Source organism: Astatotilapia calliptera, chromosome 16 (genome assembly GCF_964374335.1).
Source record: "Astatotilapia calliptera chromosome 16, fAstCal68.1, whole genome shotgun sequence".
NCBI lineage: Eukaryota > Metazoa > Chordata > Actinopteri > Cichliformes > Cichlidae > Astatotilapia > Astatotilapia calliptera.
In genome coordinates this window covers 11,423,051-11,443,709 of record NC_137437.1, presented here as the reverse complement: position 1 = coordinate 11,443,709, position 20,659 = coordinate 11,423,051, and the positions used below count along the sequence as shown (strand labels likewise).

The following is a 20,659-nucleotide window of genomic DNA, read 5'->3' as shown; positions in this document are numbered from 1 at the left end:
AAAAGACAACTTTACCAACATCATTAGAGGGATATCAGGATTTTGTCGCTGTTTTGCATCGGCTTCATTTTTTTAGGCACAGAGGTCACAGAGGTCATGCTGCTTCATCATGGTGAAAAAAAATTGCCTGGTTGAAAGTGTAAGCCATATGACGAAGTGAATAACATCCATTTCCAAACAGCAGGTAATCGTTTTAAGCACTAAACTACCAGTCATGGATGCAATGCCAGCCTGGAAATGCTGACTTTTTGCTTTAAGTATGGCTCTGTAGATGTGTTTAGATGTCAATTAAATTAAAGAATCCCAATTTTAGCCTACATACCTGCTATCGAGACATTGTTTGGACAACAGAAAGTTACCCAGAGGAAACATGAAGTTTAGGTTAAAATGCAGCTGATTCACATCAAGAGGTAAATGCAGTTCAATAAAAATGGGAACTATCTATTAATGATCTTAATTACATGAATTATATATAATATTGTTGACTGTTATTAATGAAGCCGCTCACTCCTATTATATTCCCAAAAAATGTAATAAATAGAGAGCAGCAGCAAACATTTCAGCCAGTTTCATAATGTAGTAACATAACTTACTTGAAACTCGAACGTCTCATCAAACAGTGGGTCATCCTGGTTCTGAGCAGCAGTGCGAGTCCGCTGCTCAGCACAGTCAGCTGGTACTCCATGCAGCTCCAGAACCACATATGGGTCAATAACCTCTCCTTTAGCCCCTGAACCCTGGGGCTTGGGTAGGTTATGGGCACTGATAATCTGCAGAGTAAAACACAAGCAGCTTATGTTAAATTTGTTTTACACTTTTGCGTTTTAGTGTATTTAGAGCAGGGGTCTCAAACTCACGGCCCAGGGGCCACGTCACCCCTGCTTGTATATTGACCTGAAGAAATATAATGCAATTTGGCCCTTGAAGTGACTTTTTCTGTGAGGGAGGATTTGTTTGTTGTTGAGTCCAATGTTAAAATAAGTTCTTTAAAAAGCAAAAAATGATTTAATGTGAAGGCAACATGAGGACAAACTTGTTGTTAGTTATTTGTAGAGAAAACAGTTTTCACTGGCAGTCACAAACTAATGTGTACACTTATGTCTGCATTTTTATTTTGTTAAATACAAACAAAATTATAATTATATAATTATAGTGCTGCCACGTGTCCGGCCAGAAAGAGGGTACCAATTTGTTTATCTGGTAGTTCAATGAAAGGCTTCAGTTGAGAGTGAGAAGAAAAAATGCTTTCACGTTTGCAGTTTTGTCTTGTTATAGAATATCTGAAACTTACAAAAAAACAAACAAAACACTGCATTTTCAGAAATATTTGTGGATGTCTTCTTTGTTTGCTTGTTTTTTTGTACTACTTGAACACTAAAGTGGCTCTCACATGAGGATGACAGTGCCAGCAGTGTCCCACAGCTCTTTGACGTTTGAGACCCCTGATTTAGAGGGTTGAACAATGTAATGTAATCTAGTTTATTTTAATTTAATCTCTGTTACAGTGCTCATAAAAAAGGGTTTTGCTTGTGGCAAACATTGCTCCTATGGGCAATTTAGGATCATCAACAAACTTAACCCCACTAACTGCCTGCATTCCAGCTACCATAGGGCGAGAGGCAGGGTACACACTAATGCAGGGCTAACACAGGATACTGAATCGAATAGAGAGCAAAAGTACATATCCCGATTGCCACAGGTTAGAGTCATCTCATCACCTCAGAGGGTTAGTGCGACAGAATGAAAAATGTAATGTTGGGGAAAAACAGAGTAACATCTAGACCTTAATACGAAGGGTCTGAGGTGGGACACCTGGCACGCAGCCCTGCGTGTGGGCACTGAAATACGACACTTCATCCCGCATCACGGCAGGTCGGAGAACATAACCACAGCCTCCGTTCTGTGTGAAGCGGCCTCGGTGAAGGTCCAACATTGCGCCAGGGGTCTGTTGATTTAAGGCCACAAGTTGGACTCCTCCTTTCCAGTACCCTTGTGGGTTAGGGTTGCTGGAGTCCAGACGCACGGAGCTGGGTCGTACTCTGGTTAGGGTGCGCTTGGTAAACATAACAAGGTCCTCTGGGCTTTCACTGGTCAGCCGTCCAGCTTCTCCTTCGCCTAAAGAGCACAGTGTCCAGTAAGGCAGCTCGGGAGCCACCGGTGTGCTGGGAGAGGATGGACTACTGGGGGGAGTCTGCTGCTGAGCCTGCTTGTGACTGGCTCGCTGGGCATAGAAGCTACGACTTCCAGTTCGAGCAATAGCCACCAGGTCTGACAGCTCTTTGTGGAGACGGAGCTTCCTAGGTTGAGAGGGTGGAGGCACCACCAAGACCACACCCAGTTCCTCCTCACCGGGTATTGTCATTCTTCTTCCTGCCAGAGGTCCACCTCCGCCTATCTCCTCATCTTCCTCAGACACTTCCCCATCACAGCCTTCATGGTCTGGAGGGAGTTTCTTCCCCACTATAACAATGCGTCCCTTAAGTTGTTCAGGCGAGGGTAAGGTTGTAGCTCGTCCTCCCAGGCTGACCGGCAGGGCTTCTGGAGTGTAAAGGCGTGATCCAAACACCTTCCTCAAGCTCTGTGCCATGGTGTGCTGCTGGTCTGGGGAGCAACGGTGACACAGGTACAACAAAAGAGGGTACTGAGAGGTCAGGAAGGCGTATTTATTGACCACCTCCAGAGCAGAGCGGATAGTGACTGGTGCATGGTGGTGGTGATGATGATGGTGATGATGATGGTGTCGTGGGATATCAGGCCCACAGTCAACCCCGAGCAAAGGCTCCCCCTCTGGGCCATCAGTTACTCCCAACTCCAGGCATCTGCAACCAGACTGCAAGGCTTTGATCAGTCCTCCAAGATCTGCTCTTCCATGGACCTGGTCATCCAACAGGTAGGAGCGGTATGAGGTGCTGAGGGTGAAAAACAAATCAACAATAAATCATTCAGCAACACAAATCATGTGTCATTTTAATATTACTAACATTTAATTCAATGTTCAATGATCTTTTTCTTGAAAAATATAGGCAAGAGGGAAAAATATACAGAAATCAATAAACTTTCTAAAGGCTTAACAGGCAGTCATGATTTCGGAGCGTTAACGCTACTCCATTACTGGGACGCTTAGCAAGTGCAGTGTTTCCACCAGCACCAGGTCCTTGCCAATAGAGCCATAGACCAGGGATTTAAAACCTGTCAGACCAACCTGAGCACCACCTAGGAAAGTCTATAATTTAATGTCCCACACACGGATGCTGGAGTGCTCATCAGGAACTCAAAAGGAGACAACGCTGGAGGCCAACTCCAAGGCAGTCTCACAAGTTACCATCAAGTGTTAAATATACCAAGGTGATGGACTGTCCCACTGCTGTTGTGCATTTGCCTCTGTGGCAGGGTGTGTGGCTCATCTGCATGGGAGGGGTGGAGCAGTCGAGGCTGAACCACACAGCTGTTCTTCATCACCTGGTCATGCCTTTCCTATTATTTGCCAAGACCTGTGGTGTGGAGGGAAGAAGGCAACTGGAAAGCTGCTCTGATAAAAGCATGAAGGACACTGAAAATAAAGACTTGCAACGCAGTGTGCTTCGGGTCCTTATGTTGTAATCCCCTCAATCAGCTCTTTTCAAAAAGTTGATAGGGATATAAATTAAGAAGTTTAGTGTCCATTAGACACTTCTGGGACATGGATGGCATCAAGCTGCATGCCAGGAGTGACTGATCCACCTCACCAGGATCTACAGTGAGGACATTTGGATGTCATTTGGACTGGATAAGTGTAGCTGAATGGCTGCAAATAGAGGGAAGGTAAAGGGTTGGAGCTGTCCATAAGAAGACTTATGGAGCTACAAGTACCTGGGTGTCTCACAGACCCACGGGAAGCATGATGAAGGTGCAAGGTCAGCACAGCCAAATACCTCCAGAAGGAAAGACAGGTACTGGAAAGCTAGCTGAATGGTAGAAATAAGAGCCAAGGAGGCAGAGGAGGAGATGGATGCCATCAGTGGCATCTATTTCCTCAAAAGAACTCCTTACAATGCGTGGAGCTCCACACGAAGTCCAAGACCTCAAGAGCAAGGATTAGAGCCAAAACATGAAACATCCACAAATACATCACCCCCAAGGTGAGCCATTCCAAGAGTGCCTCAGGCAACTGAAAACAGCGGGTGATGAGAAAGAGGAAGAGGAATGACCAATCCCCTGCATGGGATGTACCATCGACAGACAAAGGAAGTGCCTGACATTCTACCAGTGGCTAGAAAAGGCAGAGCACCTGATCCACAGATGCAGGAGTCTACCACAGCCAACAGGACCCAAGTTGCAGGTTGTGCAAAGGTGCCCAGAGAATATCCAGCACATGGTAGCAGGATGTAGGATGCAAGCTGGGATAGTGTCTCCACTCAACAGCAGCAACCGGGCCTTGCTGACAAGCACTGTGGAATTCCCAGTACCAGTGTCATTGTGAGTTTTTGACTGTCCTGCTGAGTTTTCTGCCTCCTCCTCTCAGCCACTGAATACAACCCACATTACAGCAGCCAGCCTTGAAAAAGCAACCAGTCCCTGAATTAATTCAGAGTGGCATACAGACATGATGTAATAGTGTAACAATGTGGCTTTAACTGGTTTTAAATGAAAATTTAAAGTAGTATACATGATAATGTGTTAAAATATGCAGTCTACAACATTTTTACAACGCACATTTTGCTCTATGGTGTTATTAAAGGCCATTTCTAGATCTTCAAACTGGCTGCTCATTTTATACACTCTGACTAGTTCTGACTAGCTTCACCTCAGAGGTGGGGACACTTGTTTCATTCGTCTAAAAACATAACAAATATGTAATTCCACAAAAACATATAGCATGTAAGCCCCTTGGCCTTAAAGTAATGTTTACTTGCTTTCTCACCAGGTGTTTTGACCTGTAATGGCAATGTACATTTCCAGTAGAAAATCACCTGCAATCCCACTGAAATTGTGACAACATGCTAATTTGCGTCAAATCGCCTTTGCTAACCTTTTAGCAAAATACGAGTCTTCATCGCCTGTGACATCCAGAACACAAAAACTAATTACAATCAAGAAAGCACTGGAACACACTAGGAGCATGACACAACTGACCTTAAAGCTGAACACAATTCAAACTGAGCACACTGCAAGTAAGACTTTGTAAAACAGGAAACAGACAGAATTACATCACCTCTAATAAAAACAGAAGCTGGAACTAAGCACTAAAGACTCACAATACTAAAGAAGCACATGAAGTAAAAGTAAATCAAACAGAATACTTCGATGTAAAAGACCCAGAACCATGACAGCTGCGAGTTTTACACTGGACAGAGTAATGTTGAAATGTTTTGGGCACCTGTAACTAAAACGTGTTCCTTGTGGTATTTGTTTGGTGTTGAGATGTACTCTTAAGCCCATCAGATTTGCAGGGGGTTTGCATAACTATACTTATATATACAGTACATTTAACAGCTCACCTCATTTTCTGGTGTAGAAATCATTTCTGGTTTGTTTGTTTGTTTGTTTGTTTGTTTGTTTGTTTGTTTGTTTGTTTGTTTGTTTGTTTGTTTGTTTGTTTGTTTGTTTGTTTGTTTGTTTGTGCACTCCTAGTTTTTTCTTTAACTGGTTCAGAAAAAGAACCCTTTTAATTTTGTTTGTTTTTTTAAAAGATGTCATGTTGATCTGTTTGACTCACCTGATGTAGTAGTGGGACAGAGGCATGTTCATATCCTGGCAAACCCCTAGTTGCTCTGGGTCAAGCAGCTGGCATTCTGGAGACTGCAGGTAGCGGGCAAATCCATCCAGACCCAGCAGCCCTCTCTCCTTGCCTTGAGCAGAGGGCTCATAACGCCTCAATAGTTCCCAGCAGCCCTCAGTGGTAGCCAGAGACAAACCCTGCTCTGTCTCCAAGAAGAGCCGGAGGTCCTGAGGGTCCAGACACTCGCGGTCTTTGGACAGTTGCACCATTAGGAAGTAGACATCTGGCCGTGTGCAAAGCTCGCAGAAGGCTTCCTCAAATTCCTCACGTGTCACGTGGGAGGTCAGCTTTTCCTTGCTGCGCTGGATCTCCTTGAAACGGAGACGCACCTGAGGAAAAACAAAGCGGAAGTGGATGAAAATAGGAAAGTGCAGACAGTTAATTAAGCAAGAACTTCAGTTATTATGTCTCATTCATTCAGTGAAGTTGGCAAAGAGGATTACATTTTACTTGTCTTTTTTCATTAAGGATATTAAAGCGAGCCACATTCAATTATATAACACAATGTAGCCATCGTTTCTGTCTACTCTGAATTCTCCTTTCTGTATCTTCTGTGTTCTCGCCCATGTGTGCCAGTGCAGACATTTATATTCTCTAAGTTTCCTAGCTTAGTCTGTGTGTAAGCAAATAAGGCACGAGGCAGGGAAAGGGAGAAGGAGCGGTCCTGCGTGAGGCAACAGCAATCCAAAAGAGAAAAGCAGAACAGCCACAAATCCGTCATCAAGAGGGATTAAATGTCCTATTGCTCCAATCAATGTTATTTGGAAACACATCACTTAGCTGTGATTGTAGCTGAACATGTCGTTCTGAAATGCAGTCCTGATTGCAAAGAGCTTAAATGATGATGCTGTTTTTTACAATGTGTAAGTTCTGTTAATGCACAATATCTCAGCAGCTCTGGGGGTTAGCATTATGGGTATAAAACCTAGAGCAAATCGTTATGACAGAACTCAAATGTTCCAGTTATTTCTGAGTCAGTAAGCTTTGTGTGACAGCCTCCTTCTCAACTTTCTCTGTTCAAAGATTTAAAGATCATCAGGCTCCATATTTTCTGTTTAATTCTGCAGATTTAATGTGCAACACAAACACACTAGAGTTTCAGTTTTAGTGAACAGCAGCTGTGGTTTTTCTACAGTTTTGACCCTCACTTTCCTAATAGTATAGCCAACAGTTATGGAGCAATATTAGCAGTCATCTGATATCATATCCTTGATTATAGAACCAAAAATAATTCTCTTTTTGCTAGGTTTTTGGTCTCCACCAACTTCCAAAGGAAATCTGGCTTGTGCTGCTCTGATAATGTCTGAAGGCAGTCTCTAACTCTGTCTGTGTAGCTGGAGCTTACTGTTACTCTTAAGTCAAAGAAAATACAGCTTCAGATAAGAATACATTTATGCACTGGTGGTGCTTCATATCTAATACTGCAAGTCAAGTTTCTGTGGTATTACATATTTGTCACCTTGGCCTCCTTGATACCAGGGCACAGTTTGCAGATGGTGGCGACTGCTACGTCCTCTGACACGATCCCGTAGCCATCTTCATCGACCTGGGCAAACTCTGCTGTCAGCCACTCGCTCCTCATCTTGCTTCCCAGGCTTCCTTCAACGGCCACCCCCCCTCCTTCACCTGGTCCTCCTCCTGCTACACCTCCCCCAGCCCCTCCTACGATGGAAGGATGAGCCAGCAGGTAACGAAGGCCTGTTACCCAGATGTTGGCCACATCAGCTGACAATGCCACCAAGTCTAGAGACTGTAGGGAAACATGGATAACTGGTTTAATGGCTGGGTGTACACTAGTGATTTTCTTCGTTTATATGTTTATACACAGATGTTTTGACACTATTCTTCTGCTGACACACATTTCTTTTTCCATTCTTACCTGGTAGTCATCTCCATGTATGATAGAGAAGGCTGCTTCTTCAGCCAGATGTTCGGAGAGAGGGCCATTGTGGAGGAAGGTCTCGGTGCTCTTCCCAGTGCGGACCTCACGAATGCTGGAAACGTCAAGCCGAGCCCGGTCTCCATCTTTCTTGGATGGCTCCCAGCGTAAGCAGCTCAAGTCTGGATCCAGTGTGTAAAAACGACAGTAAACCCTAGAATTGGGCCGGATCTTCTTCAGTTCACACCCTCCCTGCATGAACGCCAAACAGTCGGCTGCACTGCTGACCTGGAAATTAAAATCACCAAAAACACGTTACTGTCCACACGTGAATTTTCTTTATTCCAGACAAAATATACTTTCAATTTATTGGAATATGTCCTATTAATGTCTCTGTGTCGGATATTAATCTGGTAAGGAAAAGGAAGAAATTGTTAAACAGGAATGGTTTTACAGGTGGAGACAGCTGACATTTATTCCCCCTCGACTTTTATGTTTCTTCACTGGTTTTGCATTTAGCTGGGTTAGTTTCGCTATTGGTAGAATGAGGCCATACCTCGACCCTACAGAGGTTGCAGCTCCTTTCTCCTTTGGCAGGTTTGCTGTGTCTCCTAGCACAGTCAAAAGAGCATGGAGGCTATAGTAGGAGGCAGCCAGTTACTCTAGGAGAGCTGGACAGATAGGAGACTGGTCCTGCTCAAGGGTTATGGACGTATCAGCAGCACCAGTATCAGCTGCTTTGTGCAAGGAGGAACAGGAAGAGCACCGCCTGAGCTAAGTTCAATAAGGTCTCACATCTGTCCGCTCCCAGGTGCTGCCAGCTAAATCCAAGCCTTATCACTCCCACTTTCCCACGCTGTGAAGTTGTTTGTGTCCAATCACCTTCTCCCGGCCTTGCTCTCCCTGCTCTAATCCCTTTCACAGCTGGGATTCTGTTCCCCTGAGATGGGCCAAACACCTATCTATACTCTGTCTCTTAATAAATCATGTTCATTCTTTGTAATGATCTCTCCTTATTGAAATGACCTCCAGCAGGACACTGGTGTGAAAGTCTGTGACCAGACAATCAAAAAAAGACTTCATGATGTCCTCTACTGGGCCGTGTGTCTCATCTATGAACTTTGTCTGTTGTCTTCCTTTTTCATCCTGCCTCCCAGCTCCATCGAGGGAGCCTCGACCCTCACATACATCCCTGCCTCCTGGATTTATTCAGCAGTACTACAGTTGGTACCGTATCATATGCTTTCTGCAAAAAGACAGTGCAACACCTTCTGAACTTCTTTCCTTCTTGATCAAAAGTTGGATATGTAATGCTCTTTCTTGGCATAACCTTCATGATTTAACATGAAATCATTTCTAAATGTAATACTAATACAGTACAGTAGCCTAACACATTTTTCTGTTTCCCTACAGAGCAGCAGCATACCCCCCCCCCCTTTTTTTTTTCAAATGGTACCCACATCTGTAAGTCTCTTTACAGGGAGGGACACATCTTTTTTCATTTTCATTCATCTACAGTAACATCTTCTAACTGTGGGTGATGCAGTTGACGACAGCCAGGTTAGTTTTGATGTTTTCACAGAGGAGTGTCGCTGCTTCCTTCTATCGGCTCATCATAACAGCTACAACATCAGTTGCAACACCAGCAAATTTATGGCCCAGTGTGTGGCTGAGAGTCACTAGTGGCAACACGCCCTTGGTTCTGGTACAGCACCATGTGTCTCATGTAGACGGCAATAGATTTGATATTTATCACCATTATTGCAAACAGGTGGCATATAAGTGCCTACTTGAGCCAGTTCAAGGGAAAACTAATAGCCATCTGACTGTCTGATTGCTGTATAATCCCTGTTTTATCGTGGTCTTGGCACACCAAAGTAAATGTGAAGACAGTGACTGGACTGAGTGGTCAGGCAAGGAGATCACAAGTTGACTGCAGTCTACAGGCATTGTTTTCCCTAATGTAACTGTAATGTAACTTCCCTTGAGATAATCAGAATTCCCTTTAAGATTCTGCTTAATCTATGTGAAACTGATTTTGATCATTTATTTCCAGTTTACCTTCTTTTCAGAGGGCATACTACTGAAGGACACCGTCTTCTTCCTGCCTCCGCCCACCTTTTGCACTGAGGGGTCCTGAAGAAAGACAAAGACAGATGGGCTGAAGGTCAAAATGAGAAGCATCAACATGCAGGATGTACACAGTCATAACAGTCATAAGTCAACCTGGAAAATTAGGATTGGGAGAGAAGTCCCTCCTGGTACTCCTGATATTCCAGGGAAAGGTGGAAAATCTGTTTTCCTTTCAACAAATCTGAGGCATGGCTTAAGAAAGACCTGGGACATGAAAAATATTCACTGGTAGGAAAATATTCAACGTTTTGAGCATTTTGAGCAGTGGAGAGGCCGAGGGCAGCAGAACTAACATAGAAATACTGTTATTTCCCTTTTGTTACAACACACACACACACACACACACACACACACACACACACACACACACACACACACACACACACACACACACACACCTGTTTTGAGCCCTGCTGGGATTTTGAATTCCTGCCTCTGTCTTTGTGTCAGACTGATTGGCAAGTTCATGTGCAAATGTCATTGTTTACTTTCATTAGAGCTACTGCAAGGAATTTTTAACGAAGGTCCCGACAATGGCTTGTCTCTGATTTCTAATGAGCTCTAACCACTGGAGCTAAAATGATAGCAGTAATTGCAACTGGCATGGAGTGCAGAGTTGGCCACCTCTCTGCTGTACACTCCTTTACTTTGGTGCTCAACCGGCAAGTAGTGCTTCATTTGTACACATATAATATACTGTAACAGAAGTCTGCTAATAGTAACTGTTCTCCTCCTTAAATATTGGAAATACACTCGCTTCATTGGGTAAGCCTATTCTACTGCTTGTTGCCTGCTCATCAACATCGCATGGCAGCAATTCTCTGACTTTAATAATAATAATAATAATAATACAATTTATTTGAGAGCGCCTTTCAAAAATCCATGGTCACCTTACAAAAGAACAACATTAATAAGATAAGATACCTTTATTAGTCCCACAAGGGGAAATTTCATAAAAGAAGCAATAGTCATAAAATACATAAAATAAGTTAAAATTGCAAAGCAGAACTTGACAACAGGTAAAATCAGCACTAAAGCGAATAAGGCAGTGTGAACAGATGTGTTCAAACAGGTTGTGTTGACTTCAGTGTTGACTTTAGTCAACACGACCGCTAAATTTCAAACCCAGCATCAGAATGGGAAAGAAAGGTGATTTAAGCCAGCGGTCCCCAACCTTTTCTGTTCCACAGACCGGTTTAATGTCAGAGAATATTTTCACGGACAGGCCTTTAAGGTGTCACTGATAAATACAACAAAATAAATGATACGACCAAGACAAAAACTGTGGTATATTGTAAATATAACAATAAACGCAAATTCACTGTGTGGTTGTGTAACTTTATTAGCAGCGCCCTCCTGAGATGCACCAACAACATTGAGAGTAACATCCTCCTCTCTGCCCCTTAATGCTCTCTGGTCGCTATGGTAACACGTAAATGTTTCTTTCAAAGTAAGACACAAAACTACAACACGGGAAAAGACCCAGGGAAACCGAGTTAACGATAAAAACCCTGAAAACCATAAATTTCACATCTGAGCCTCATCTCTCGCGGCCCGGTACCAAACGACTCACAGACGCTTATTTAAGCGACTTTCATATGAAAGTAAAACTGAATTGAACTCAACTGTCACGGTCCTGGGTCGGTGACCCAGTGCTTTGAGTTTCTTGTGTCTCTGAGTTTTTGTATTATGATCTTAGTTCTCTTTGTTGCCCCAGTTTATTCTATAGTCTAGCGCTTTGGCTTTCTTGTATTCTGTTTAGTTTTCTGAGTATTTAGTAGCTGTCTGTGTCTCTTTGTTGTTGTTCTGTGTTTCTTAGTTGCTCTGTCTCCCCTAGTCAAGTCTGCACGCCGGAGGCCCAGCTGTCTTCGCCCACTTCCCCTTCCCGTAGGAAGCGGCGCAGATGCCGCCATAAAATGGACGATGTTAAGCAACTCCCGGTGGTGAGTTACAATGATTATTTTTCTCCCGCTTCTATGGACATTAAAAACAATAGACTCACTCCTGATCCTGTCGATGTGTCAGTTCACATCAAAAGTTCAATCCTGTTTCTAGTGATTTTGCGTTTGGGTCCGTTTCCTCCCTGCACGCAGCCGGATCATGACATCAACATCACAAAGAAATAGCAGATCCTAGACTTTACTCAGTAGCAACTGATTTAGAAACCCTGATCCTAACAGTGTGTAGCTGAAGAATGGAAAATATCACAGTGTAGCTACAGTCAGCTTTATGTAATATTTCACTATGTCATCTTTACCTGTAAGCACCCTTTAAAAATGTTTATTATTATTATTATTATTGTTAATACTGAAATATAAAAGTCATCAACTATCATATGAAGCACCTTTTCAAATAATTGTAGCAGTCAAGAAATCCTTTGCATGCTCTTGTCTCAAAAAGAAACTGTACTTTTACTTGAGTGTTTCTTTTGAAATATTGCTCTGATTTTTACAAATGATTTTTTTCTTTGCAGGGAAAAAAAACAGGAGGCCTACACAACAGAGACAAGGACAGGACAAACAGAGCAGTGATTGCCTCTGAACAAAAGAAAGGGAACAAGGCAAAAAAAAGAGGAAGAGTTGAAATCGTTGCCTCGTCCTATTCGGTACATTGATTTCCAATTCCCATATCCGTACACCTCCCAGTACACAGAGACACGGATAAGCAGCAAGGTCAGAGTTTTAAATGAGAGCTTGTTTGTCTTTATTCACTTTACTGTGCCACAGAATGTCTTTTTCATTACATTGGTCAGCAGAGGCCGGACAGAAGAGCTTACAGAAAACAGGTCAGTGGGTATTTAGGTGGACAGATCAGAGTGGGGAGTGGCCATAAACTGCGTCTCTTTGACTGTGCTAGTGATGCTCTGGGGCAGTATGGACAGTTGAGAACATTGATGTTGGTAGCTGTCGTTACTAATCCGGCATGTGCACGTTGCGAGACTACATGTTTCCACTGTCACTGCATGACACAGGCCGTCCAGGAAAGTAAGGCCACGTCCTTAAAAAAGCCTTTAGTGCAAAGTCCTGTTTCCAGCTATAATCCACCGTCTGCATTAAGCTCTCCCCTTTGTTTGACTTCACCACACTTTTTAACTCTGATATGATCACGCTCACACTCATTGTTGAGTAACTGCCAGGGGAAAGAAAAAATCAGCACGGATGGAGAAACAGTCCAGAGAAATGGAACCAAAAGCTGGAGGCAAGAGGAGATGTAATAAAGGTCAGGCTGGACAAATTAAGAGAATGGATTGGACTTAAGTGGATATGCAAGAAACAAGTAAAATGGAAGGATTGGTTTGCAAACAAGCACAAATAAAATATTCAGCACAAAGAAGCAAAGACGGGAGATGAAAGAAGGACTGTGATGCAACAAGTGCAGACACAAAATGCAGACTAGTAGGAGACGGGACAAAAGTAGAATACATGGTTAGAGAACAATAGCTCATTGTGTTGGAAAGCCTTGGACAGCAGATAAAGTGGTTACAGCAGCTGGCTCTTCACTAAGGACTGCCACACTATTTCTATACCTGGTTATATCAAATGGGCACAGAAGACAAGCCTCAGGCTCGTATGAGCACCTGCACACAGCGAGGAGACTGGTGCAAAATTGTAGCTAATATCAGTCTTGTCACAGTAACTGAGAGCTACCAATGAACAAGAAATCTCTTTCCAGACTGTTTTCTATATCCAAACAATGAACAAATAAAGAAAATATCTCCGTATACTTCAATCTAGTGTGACTCCATCAACAGTTTTGTTTTAATCTTCTAAAATCCAAAAATGTCATGATTCTTTTTTGACATAAAACAAGAAACATCTATGCATTCTCTAAATCAGAGGTCCCCAACCCCCGGGTCACGGACCGGTACCGGGCCGCGAGAGTTGAGCCTCGGGTGTGAAATTTATGTTTTTCAGGGGTTTATTTATATTTGTTTTGTAGTTTTGTCTTATTTTGAAAGAAATATTTACGCGTTACCATAGTGACCAGAGAGCATTAAGGGCAGAGAGGAGGACGTTACTCTCAATGTTGTCGGCGCACTTCAGGCGGTCGCTGCTAATAATGAATTTGTGTTTATTATTATATTTACAAAATACCACAGTTGTCTTGCTCGTATCATTTTATTTTGTTGTATTTATCCGGCACACCTTAAAGGCCGGTCCGTGACATGGAAAAATGGTCCGTGGAGCAAAAAAGGTTGGGGACCACAGGTCTAAATAGAAAACCTACTTTATTGACTCTTCTTTTTTTTTGTAACAAATGTAAAACTGCATTCACAGGAGGAAAAAAACTGCTCTGAGTAACATCTGAAATGGACCTTTAGCACAGAATGATGACAGAATGATATCCAATTCATTTTTATTTTATTTAGCGCCAAATTACAACAACAGTCACCTCAAGGCACTTTATATTGTAAGGTGCAGTGCCAGCAACAATAGAGAAGACAACAATCAGATGAACCCCTTTGAGCAACACTTTGTGACACCGGGGAAGAAAAACTCAATTTTCACAGGAAGAACCTCTGTGCTGAAGGAGGGGCAGCCATCTGCCACAGGAAGCAAACCAGAGGCAAATCTTAAAACTATGTCAACTCCATGAGCCAAAAAAACATTTGATAATCAACAGTTAAAGAAGTGCCATGCATGCAATATTTTCAAACATAAATGTTAGCACGGTATGAACAGCAAAATTGCCTGACATTAGAGCTGCATCAGCATAAAGGCATAACACAGGAATCCTTCCCAGGAGGAGGCTAACAGCTGAGGGCTAATCTGCGTAGCCGCTGGTCGTGTTATGTCTTACTTTGTTATTTTTCCTTAAAATATTAATGCAGCCTCTGGGGAAGAGTACATTCTGCTAATGCCTGATGAGTATAATTAATGGGTTTATTTTTTTAATAAAAATACTAAACTTTAATTGTGTCATTCTGGAGTTATTGCTCTGTAACCATAATTCTTTTGTGTTCACTGTATATGTAAAAGTGCTGTGTGGATTGTTTGTATAATGGCGGGTTAAATGTCACTTTTCGTCTGTTCTACAAAGCTGCTCAAAACTGTTACTTAACTGTTACTTCTATTTTTATAACACACAAATTTGGATCGCTGTAGCCAAACTAGATATGGTATGATTCAACGACCTCATCTTTTTCATTAATCTTGCCACCGGTCTGAAACCAGCTAAAAGCATTTACTCTATGGCAGACAACAAGGTCTTTCTAGCAGTGTTACAGTTTATCCCAGAGGGAATGCAGGCATGTCACGTTTATTCCCACACCAAATTGGGAAAACAATTTTGCATTAAGCTGGTTTGATGACCAGAGGGCACTGTTATGTTGAGTCAGTAAAAGGAAAACAACAAGAGCGCTGTAGCATGTGAAAGGAGAACTACAAAGCACAAGCTGGTATTAATAACAAAACTAACTTATGATTTTAATTGTAATCTTCTTGAGCAAAATCACAGAACTACTAAACGAAATGTTTAAAAAAAAAACATGAACTGTCTTCTCCTACTCGACAGGCAAACGTACAGGAAGCTCTATACGATGTAAATAAACCTAAAGTGCATTCCATAAGTTAAGTTAAACGCAATAGGTATGGAATATATTAAACATATTTTGGTCTGACAAGTACACAGACTAGTGGCACTGATGGTATATTTAGACTTTTATTCTTGTGGGTCTGTAATGTGGTTTCCAGTGTAAAGTTTGGCTGGCAAAAGGTCAGTATGAAACCTGTGTAAGAATTAATGACTCCATGTTTGGCTTTTCCAATCTGGATAAAAACTAATGTTCCCGCAACTGTACATTGTATGGGGCACAGGCAAGTCATTCAAGTGGGGCTCACTGCTCCTCCACATCTAAAGCCTCCAGCTGAGGTGGTTTTGGCATCTGAGCAAGATGTCTCCAGAACAAACCCTAGGCGAGGTGTTTGGGCATGTCCAACTGGGAGGAGGCCAGGTGTGACCAGTGGAGAGATTATGTCTCCAGCTGGTCTGGCGATGTCTTGGTGTCGTCCCAGAAGAGCTGGAGAACCAATATGATGTTAGGCTTAGTGCATGTTTAATCAATAAACTCAAGGGGGTTTTTGTGATAGAAAATATTTGAACCCCCCACAATAACTCATGTCACTCATGTTACCGTCTTATATGTAACATTTAATGATTTGTGAACCAAACAAAGGTGGAGGCAGTAATCAATCCCTGCAACTTTACAAACCACTAAAAGAAACAACAGCCTTCATTCAAGTTCTCTCTCCTGCACAGCGACCTTCTGTGTTGAATGACCTTGGACATTAACATGAATTTCCTTTTAAAACACTCAAACGCATACAAAGTGCCATTCATCAATGCCTATGCTGTGCCTGCAGACTGCTTCAGTGTTTCCATATATTGACTAAATTGTTAGCCTCATTTATAAAGCTCTGTGTCTTGCACACACAGAGACACAAACACTGACCAGACAACACCTGGCACTTGCATAAATCCAGCCCCAATCTGATGGCACGATCTGGCTAATTATCCCTCAGCACACTGGCAGGAGATTATCAAAATAGATTACTGTGCTGCCATTGCGTCCACAGTCTTACATCCACTGCAACCCGCAATTTGCTGTGTGTCACAATGACCCGCAACTGTTCCACTGTGTTGCACTTAAAGTCAAGCTGTAACACTTTCCAATATGTATCCAAATTAAGATCAATGAGCTCCATGAATGCAAAGTAAAACTGCTGACCTCTTAGATTTGTATAAATACATTTGCCAATGTTCTAGTTGACTGAGTTTAAATAGTTGCAGACAACCGAGGCTTGTTTTTAGTAAGTTATTCCCTTTTAAAAATGTAGTTTTAAAAGGCAAAGCTAAAACAGCCACTACCAAAGCATTAACAACCTGATTTCAACAGCTGCGTAAAATGTGAATAAAAACAGAACGCAATTATTTGTAAATCACATAAGCCCAAATCTTATTCACGATAGAAAATGCAGTCACATTCCAGCACCGCAAGCCCAGCAGAGCTCATCGAGTAAAATGTAAAAAATATACGTCAGTGAAGAATACCAAAAGAAAGCAATCTCTCTCCCTTTATTTAAGTTAACACAGTTAACCATGTCACACGCTGGCCAAGCTTTTTAATTCAGCCATTTACTTTGTTATTAGAATATTTTAATGTCATGTTTCAAATCAAGAGGCTTCTGTTCCTGAGCTCATGAGCAACTGTTTCTGTTTTTCTCAGGACAGCAACTACAGACACAACTGTCTTTGCGTGCCTTTCAGTGAGTCCCTGCAGGCCACTGGTTTGAATATAATGTAAGTCTTTTTTGTTTAATGATGTGAGAAAATGCAGCCTGTACATGTGTTTATTACAAAAGTGCGTGTTGGCCATGGTTAGGCCAGTGCTGATCTGTCATATTATAATTGTGTGTCATAAATAGCAACATTGAGAAAAAGATCAGAATAGTTTCCAGAAGACTTTGTTTCTTCATTGTTTTTTATTTTGCTGATAAATGTACTCCTTACTTCTGTACATATCACTCCTTGTACAGGAAGTAGGGATTGTCCAAAAACAACCTCAGCACTGTCTAACACATCCGTCCAAAGCTCCAGTCATTATCCTCAATAAGTGAGGACAGAAACAGCATAAAGGTCAACAGTCGGAATATTCTCATGTCTATATGCAATGACCTTTATCTTTGAAGCAGTGGTTTCAAATTTCAGAGTTATGTTTGTAATGTGTCATTTTGGACATAATGGTGTATGATAGCAATTAGTGATGTGCCATTTCACATCAATCACAATAATATCAGCATCAATTTTTACATGCTGTAAAAATGTCCAAACACGATGTCACAATGCTAAACTTTTACATTTTGTAGCGCACAATAACTGCTGCTTTAAAAACCACAAATAACAGCGTCAAGTACAACCAGGTGTTGATGGAACGCGAGGAGGCGATACTACTGGTTGGTGATGAGCGACTCAACTAAGCACTGCTGGAGAACTCGCCAGTTGCGCTCCGTGTGACAGGAAAAGCAGACGGGGGATGGAAATTACTGATGTGGTTACATGGCTTTAAGCAGCTGATTAAGAAGCTGCTTAAAGCCAGGTAGAAAATATTTGTCCACTTACATTTTATCATGTGACAGGTTACTGAAGAGTTACAAGGTGACATTATTTAGCTATTGGTATACTAAAGTGCTAAGCAGCCATGTTATACTTTACTTACATTACGTTTCCTTTGCAACTGCCTTCTTAACTATTTTTCTGCTTGTGTTTGACCTATGCTGCGTCGTTACTACTGCATTATTATGCATGGCATCAGATTCACATTTTGAATTAGGTAGTTTGTCTTCAGTGGCAGATCACTAGAAAAGAAGGACGGAAAAGCAGATAAGATGTTCAGTGTTCTTTGTTCACTATTCTAACAACATTATCACATTATTCCTTTAAATATTGTGATATAATTCTGAGGCCACATCACACACCTCCACTAATAACTGCCATTCCTAATGTGTATTTAGTTAACCATTCATGTATTTTTCAGTGATAGGAAAATTAGGTCTGCTATGATAACTAGAACAGAAGAGATGAAATGCTTCCTTGATCTCTGAGCTGCTACATCATAGTAAGACATGAGCTTGATGAGGGAAATCTTTTGTAAAGAATCTGCCTAAGGCCACATTTACCAGCAGCAGAACGCTCCTACAGAAAACGACAGCTTAAGGATTCAGGTATTACTTGTCATCTGTCTGTGTGTGTCCGACATTAAGCTTAAAGTCTTAACACTTCTGTCATAATATCATATTTTCAACAATATGTGCAACTGTAACCATGGGTCCAATAAGACTGGTGGAGAAGGAATATCGAGTGGTGTATGAAGAGAGCTCTGTAGGCCACAAACTGCTCTACAGAGCATTTGAAACAAAAGGAGAAGACACCTTAAACTTATCTAAGCAGCTCAATGTCAGGCAGGCAGATGTGTTGACAAGATGAAAGAGCCTCAACTGTCACTTTTTCCTGACAATATTCATGCAGAAATATTACAGTTTGTAAACAGTATCAGGCTTTATAGTTTACAAAGGCTTTGGCACCTTCTCCCACATCTCTGCAGGTCTTTTTTCCCTGAGCTCATGAGTCTTGTTCACTGTGATTTTTTTTTGCTAAATTGTATTTGGAGCGCTGGCGAAACTTATTGAAAGATGATACGGACAGAGAGTGCAGAGAAAGAGATGGAGTGTGAAGGTGGTGAAAGAGTCGAAGATGATAAAAATCTGATTAGCACTCTGAGGGAGTTGTAAAAAACCAGAATGATTAATTGATGTCCGTGACCAGAAGTGCCTGTGTTTGAGTCTGTGGGTGGGAGTGTGTGCAGATATTTCAGTACATACCCACGACTGTGTTTGGGTGAGTCACAAAATCAAAGGTGTTAGAATTCTGATTCCTACCAGTGTTAAGCTAATATTTGTTGTTTCCTGCACAGTAAGGATTCTGTGCTGCACACTTTGGCAAACAACACAGTCAGCTCCATTTTAATCATTATAAATGCCTTACAAACATCTCTGACTGGTAAAAATGACATTGAGTCTGACAGAGCATACGTTTCAGGCTTTTGACAATGCAAGTACAAAGAGGCTCCAACAACACCTGGGTAAGTGACCTGGGTATTGTGACCATGTGGATAATAATTATGGTTTAGCTAGTGTGTGTGTGTGTGTGTGTGTGTGTGTGTGTGTGTGTGTGTGTGTGTGTGTGTGTGTGTGTGTGTGTGTGTGTGTGTGTGTGTGTGTGTGTGTGTGTGTGTGATGCGCACATGTGTAAAATGTAGCATTTGGTATTTTGGGGGGATTCAAATTTAGAATTTTGCAAATTTTGCATGCACAGAAAGCATGTGCATGCAAATGTGGCCAAATAAGCAGGAATTATTCTTTAATAAAGCTGCAATTTGAAATAATAATTTAATTGAATAATTTGAAAAATATATTTTTAAACTTTTTAATTTGTCTGTAATTTTTTCCTACCAAAAAAAACCAAGGGGACATCTTAAAATATCAAAACTTAAATCCAGGACGCAGACCAAATATTCCCATTAAGCTCTGGAATTATATTTACATGAATGGCAGCAAAAAACTGATGTATGACATGTTTTTTTGAAGAATTTCGGATTCTATTTCGATGTCTTTTCAGAATGGTAAACTTCAGCGTCTGTTTCATTGTATTATTTAAGTACAGGTGTCTGTTTTTATGGACTGTTGGGTGTCTTTTGAGGTGTTTTGGTAAGTAAGCATTCTTTGTCTTTAAAAAAGCAATCAAAAGAATAAACATCTAAAAAAAAATTCTTCATAGAAGTATCAATGTCAAATAGCGCAATTTGCACAACCTGTAAATACCAACTTGTTTTAAATTCTCTAAATATTTAATACTTTTTTCTCTTTTATCATCATCATTATTATTATTATCATTATTATTATTATTACTGCTATTTTCTGTTATTTTCTTCTTAATATAACTGCACACTTTTATATGCTCGTGTAAAGCTGAGGAGCACGAGCCAAAGAATTTCATTATGGGTAAATGTGGCTACACTGTTTATCTGTACGTGACAATAAAACTTGAAACCTGAAACTTGGACACACTCAAATCGAGCAAAACAACACATAATTCAAGCACCGCCTGAATGCCTGTGTAAATAGATGAGTTTTAAGTTGAGGCCACAGAGACAAGGACATGACGAGAGAGCGGTTTGGAACAGTTTCCTTCTCAGTTTTCAGACAGGTACATGGAATCACAAGGAAACCTTTTCTGAGAACCGAAGAGCCCATCTTGTCGGGTAGGGATGGAGCAAAATGTTCTAGTGTTAATTTTCAATTCTTGTTGTTCATTAAACTTCAGAGTTTGGAGTG

At 41.5% G+C, this 20,659-nt stretch overlaps 1 protein-coding gene across 2 annotated transcripts in view; it reads right to left on the bottom strand.

Annotated features, from left to right (window-relative positions):
- The window catches only part of plcl1 (phospholipase C like 1), a 143,076-nt gene that overhangs the window by 59,910 nt on the left and 62,507 nt on the right, over nucleotides 1–20,659 (bottom strand). For both annotated transcript variants that reach the window (XM_080291197.1, XM_026146001.2), the window contains exons 2-7: nucleotides 9,699–9,773; nucleotides 7,638–7,925; nucleotides 7,218–7,508; nucleotides 5,696–6,087; nucleotides 1,784–2,909; nucleotides 594–770 (exon numbers count right to left, since the gene is read on the bottom strand). In XM_080291197.1, the coding sequence (XP_080147323.1) occupies nucleotides 594–770; nucleotides 1,784–2,909; nucleotides 5,696–6,087; nucleotides 7,218–7,508; nucleotides 7,638–7,925; nucleotides 9,699–9,773 (2,349 nt within the window). The remainder of the gene's footprint in view (nucleotides 1–593; nucleotides 771–1,783; nucleotides 2,910–5,695; nucleotides 6,088–7,217; nucleotides 7,509–7,637; nucleotides 7,926–9,698; nucleotides 9,774–20,659) is intronic.